Source organism: Gadus macrocephalus, chromosome 1 (assembly GCF_031168955.1).
Source record: "Gadus macrocephalus chromosome 1, ASM3116895v1".
Lineage (NCBI taxonomy): Eukaryota > Metazoa > Chordata > Actinopteri > Gadiformes > Gadidae > Gadus > Gadus macrocephalus.
Window position 1 is genome coordinate 20,527,761 of NC_082382.1, and position 5,404 is coordinate 20,533,164.

Below are 5,404 nucleotides of genomic sequence, written 5' to 3' on the forward strand. Positions count from 1 at the left end.
TAGTGGTAGTGACTTCCTCCCTCTCATTGGCTCTTGGAGTTAACCCAGAGTTCAGTGTGGCATTAGAGGAAGCGCCAAGAAGAAAGACTGAGATCATCATATGACGGGAGAATGAGTTAGCCATTAGCATAGCATCATAAAAGCGCCTCTGGTCTGAGCGTATATCAGCAGAGTGGGAGAGGGCCTACATCACAGCTCAGGAGAGTCACAGCGGAGTCAAACCTCAAGCAGTGGGTGGGTCCTACTGAAGAAGATGACATCATCTGGATACTCCCTGGTAGACGTGTAGCTCCCATAGGTGCTGCTGGGACACTGGGGAGAGGGTGGGGGTGAGGAGGGAGGGACGGAGAGAGAGCGAGAGAGAGAGAGAGAGAGAGAGAGAGAGAGAGAGAGAGAGAGAGACATGGAATGTTAATGAGAGGAGAAGAATATAGAGAAGAGAGAGTTCCAAAAATTCCAAGAATTCCAAAAATGTGAGTCCCTTTTTGACAGATTGGGTGCATGACTGATATTTTATATTGCATAACCGAGTTAGAGGAACCATGTGCACAAATATTTAAGTTTGAAATGCGCTCTAAAACACAATCTGAAATGTAGAAGCCTTAAGGCTACAGGGATCTAGGTTAATTGCCCAGACGCTGCAATAGCGTCTCGAAATGTCAAGTTTAAACACAATGCAAGCCTTTTGTGCAGGGTTTGGAGAGAGTAGGGAGACGGAGGGGGGAGTAACAGGGTGTTTTACTCATGTTTGACAGGAGCTTGGAATCGCAAACGTTGCATATTGTACCTTTATGAATCCTTCTGCTGAAATGAGTCCAAAAAATTAACTATAGTAACTCTCTTCCAATAAGATTGATGATAACAACGTATCTCCCTGCACCATAACCCACGCTAAGTGATTGGGTACGGCCTATCATATGAAGGGATGAGCCAAAATTTGAATCAAAGTAGACACATCTAATGTACTCTGCTAATCACATCAATTACTCTCCAAGGTTGTAACAACTCACATCTCGATAACTCATATACTTATCTGAATAGCTATCTTAATAGTGCTCCCAAGCACATTACCCTATTTTGCTTCAGCATGGATAAAGCTGGATGGATAAAGCGCTATGCTATTTCTTCTTTCTTAATATTCTTAATATTTTTTCATTCAACAGACGCTTCTTTCTATCCAGAGTGACTTGCAGCGAATTCAGATCCATGTTAGGAATATACAGGGAGATGGTTAGGCAACTTGATAAACCTTTCGGCTGCGATACGAACACCCTGATCACTGCTCCGTCCAATCCCTTCAGTCCTCCATGTTTTGGCCCGTCAGACTAAACCAACCAAAGACACTGTCCAACCCTACAAAAACACTAAACACTCACTCAGGCACAAATGCACTGTTGAGGTCAGGTTCAAACTCTGGCAGTTAGGACTCACAGATGCCAATGAAATGTGTTCCGAGCTCTCCTCAACAAAACAATGTCAAATGATAGTAGCAAAGTGCTACCAAAGTAGGCAACGACTAATAATAGAAGTTTATATTTGTAAAAAAAGTCTGAATAAACCCCAAGAGAGCAGGGTTCAAGCAGGTCAGTTCAAGGTGAGACTTACAGTTCCGGGTCGCGGGAAGGGCACCTTGCCGGTAAACTCCGCCCACTTGTACTGCGGTCCCTCCTTGTGCAGGAAGTTCCCCTTGAAGACGCGTGCCATGTCCTCCATGCGGTACACGCACACCGCCGAGCCGTTCAGGATGTCACTACGGGAGGGGAGGCACGTCAGGGCACACGTTAGCAACCGCACAGCAAGGATAAGGTCCGTTCAGCACACCAGGTGTCAGTGCAGCATGTAGGCCTCCATTCATACTGCCCACTCCCAGCCGAAAGGCACCGGGTTCGATCCCCAATGTCCAAGGTCGGTAATTAGGGCGTCCTTGAGTATAACACCTAATCTGCTCCTAAATCACATGCAGCCGTACTCAGTGTAACTGTGAGACATCACACAGCTTTAAAAGTCGTCTGCTACATGAATAAATTATAGTGAATAGTACTTCTATTCACTAGTTCTACTGTCGAAGTTTAGTGGCAGGAAGAGTGCCAGGGGAAGTAGGAAGGAACTACAGATAATCCGGGCGTATTATGGGATAACTTTTTCCAGACACCGAATATGGCTGCCACAGAACTCTGTGGTGATTGAGTTAGACGAGCCAACATCAACACACTCACAAACACGCGTTGTTCAACAAAATGGACCCCGGGTGTGGCCACATGATTCCTACTCCCTCCCCACTCACTGTGCCACACGTCTCACCCAAAAGACACTGTTGATGCGGTAGTCATGGACACAGAAGGCGATGGACACGTGAATTATGACGAAGAGTCTGAAGCAAGACACACAGATTCCATGGCAATCATCTGTGTTGTTTTTGGTCACTTTCTGTGTACGTGTGTATGTGTGTGTGTGTGTGTGTGTGTGTGTGTATGCGTGTGTGTTTGCGTGTTTGCCTACGTGTCACTAATCCCCACACTTGGCTACCATATAATTTCTTCTTTCTATGGCAACAAATTTTGGCTCTGCTGAAACATTTGAACGTCTGTGATGGCGACCGCGCCAGATAAATCTCTAACTGACAGGTTGGACAGGTTGGGTTAGGGTTAGATCGCCACCGCATCAAATTATTCTCCAGGCGAACACGGACAAGCTCAATTTCTTAAAAAATGCCCCTGTAACTTCCACTTTTCTCTCCCCCCCCCCCCACCACATAACCCTCAACCACCTCTCCACCTCACGTCGGACACACACACACACACACACACTGTGCATTCACTGTTGGGCCCCTCGTCCAGTATGTCGGGACCTGTCAGCACCCGTTGTTTCCAACAGTTCCGAAGGCCTGTGACCGGCGTTCCTCAGAGCCGGACGCCCGCCTGAGCTAGTCCCGCTGGCACCATCGCCCAGGCCCGGCTCCAGGCCTGGCACCGGGCAGGAACACTGGCATCACACCCAGCACCGCCAGAGAACCCGGACGCCCGTTTACTTTCCTCTGGTATCCGAGTTGTTTCGCTCTTTGTTTTCGAAGTTGACTTTTTTCTCTTTTTGGCTACCTGTCTTTCTGATGGAATGTCTGTCTGTCTGTCTGTTTGTCTGTCGATCTATCTCTTTACCTGTCTCCCTGTCTGTCTCTCTGACAGAATGTCTGTCTGTCTGTCTGTTTGTCTGTCGATCTATCTCTTTACCTGTCTCCCTGTCTGTCTCTCTGACAGAATGTCTGTCTGTCTGTCTGTCGATCTATCTCTCTACCTGTCTCCCCGTCTGTCTCTGACAGAATGTCGGTCTATCTGTCTGTCGATCTATCTTTCTTTCTGTCAACCTGTCTGTCTCTCTGACGGAATGTCTGTCTGTCTGTCTGTCTGTCTGTCGATCAATCTTTCTTTCTGTCTCCCTGTCTGTCTCTCTGACAGAATGTCTGTCTGTCTATCTGTCTGTTGATCTCTCCTTCTATCTGTCTCCCTGCCAGTCTCTCTGACGGAATGTCTGTCTGTCTGCCCCTCTGCCTGTCTGTTTGTCTGTCTGCCTACAAGCCTGACTTGTATGTCTGTCCATCTGTCTGTGTCTATCTGTCTATCTATCTCCCTGCCTGCCTGTTTGTCTCTCTGATCCTCTGCCTGTCTGTGTATCCATGTCGGTCTTTCTACCTGTTTGTCAGCATGTCTGTCTGTAGCCAGCGCAACCTGCGCTGGCTACAGCGCTGTCTCCTCCATAAGCAACATAATAGGAAAAATGACTTCTATAACATAATAAGAAGCATAACCCCCCTTATAAACCGACAGAGCCCTCTTTGTACACACCCCTGTCAACTGTCTGTATTTCCATGCACAAACACACACACACAGCTGGCCTCCGTTGACTAGTCAACTTTAGTGTATAGTTCTTAATTTAATAAATCTCCGCATTTGGGATGAATGTGGCTTTATGTTTGGAAAATATGACGTCAAATTTGAACTCTAGCCTCTCCCTTCTTTCACAAGCACACAAACACACACACACACACAAACACACACACACACACACACACACACACTCACACACACAAGCAGACACACACACCACGCACACACGCAAACGCAAACACACCACAAACCACACACAGAGACAAAACGCACACACACAGACGCACACGCAGATGCCCAACACACACACATACACACACACACACACACACACACACACACACACACACACACACACACACACACCGTACACACACCGTCAATGTCACAAAAGCCACAAATTCACAATAATCAGGATTCATGTACCGAAGAGAAACCTCGGACAACCTTCAATGCATAATACATACTGGTTGCGAAGTTGCTCAGCGGTTCGTAGGAAGTCCATTCATTTCTCATGCAATACAGCGTAGGCCTTGCAACCTTGCATTGCAGAAGGGCTGGCATTGCCTCTAGCCTAGAGCCCAGGCTGAACCCAAGTGCACGCAGTAAACTGGACTCAGGCAAAAAAATCTATTTAGTCAAAAAACCTTTCTTGGTTGCAATGGACCTTTTTGGGTTTCTGGGACATGCTATAAAGTGCATTCAGGTTTATTTGAGCAGTATAGATGAGCGTATCATAAAATCTCGCATCCTCAAAACTCGGGTTAACAAATTGGATTTCCCTCGAGATTAGACGAGGGCACCTGGTGTCGTGTGATGTGCGTTCTTGTTCGCGGCGGGGTTTATTGCTGATGCTCCCTAGGTTTATTTTCGGCCATCACTGTGGCCATCACTGTGGCCATCACTGTTCATAGTTTGGATGCAGGCAGTATGGGACCCCTTTGGGAATCACTGTCACAATGTCACATGATCAAAGGGGCACTTAGTTGTAATACTTTCGGTCTGTCTCTGACTTTTATTGACAAAAAATGCTTGGTGACCCCCACGCTATTATGGTTTGCCTAATTCAATCTTTGGATTGCGTAACCGCCCCCCTGTGAGTGGAAGGCGCCCCCCCCCCTTCGTGGCTCCACTTGGTTTTCATTTAAAGGCGAATAACAAATGTCAAAGTTGACATGCAGCAGCAGTGCCAACTCTGGTTATCATTGCAATTGTTTTGATTGGACCCAAGTCATACGAATCTATGGCGCCCGACCTCATGAAACCAATTTCAGCCAATCAGAATACACAATGGAAAAAATCATCATGTTTTAATGCATCATGATGATTTCGATGTGTGGAAACTATTTCCTAAATCCTCTCCTCTACCTCCTCTGCCCTCTTATCTGCTCTATCAGTCCATCCTCTCTCCTTTCCTCACCTATCGTCTCTCCTCCTCCTGACTGCTCGGCTCTCCTAGCCCATCCTCTGCTCTCCTCGTCTCTCTTCCTATTCCATCTCCACTCCTCTCCCAAATTCTCTCC

The 5,404-nt window shown here is 47.0% G+C and overlaps 2 protein-coding genes across 3 annotated transcripts in view; both read right to left on the reverse strand.

The window, feature by feature from the left end:
* Nucleotides 1–1,879, reverse strand: part of LOC132457961 (semaphorin-3aa-like) — an 11,540-nt gene extending 9,661 nt beyond the window's left edge. Inside the window, exons 1-2 of one of the 2 annotated variants that reach the window (XM_060052377.1) lie at nt 1,606–1,879; nt 223–312 (exon numbers count right to left, since the gene is read on the reverse strand). In XM_060052377.1, the coding sequence (XP_059908360.1) occupies nt 223–312; nt 1,606–1,713 (198 nt within the window). In that variant the 5' untranslated portion in view covers nt 1,714–1,879. The remainder of the gene's footprint in view (nt 1–222; nt 313–1,605) is intronic. The other variant, XM_060052387.1, reaches the window with a different exon arrangement.
* Nucleotides 1,740–5,404, reverse strand: part of LOC132463891 (semaphorin-3ab-like) — a 36,593-nt gene continuing 32,928 nt past the window's right edge. The window contains exons 10-12 of the mRNA XM_060060036.1: nt 2,873–2,982; nt 2,295–2,371; nt 1,740–1,750 (exon numbers count right to left, since the gene is read on the reverse strand). Coding sequence (XP_059916019.1) covers nt 1,740–1,750; nt 2,295–2,371; nt 2,873–2,982 — 198 coding nt within the window. The remainder of the gene's footprint in view (nt 1,751–2,294; nt 2,372–2,872; nt 2,983–5,404) is intronic.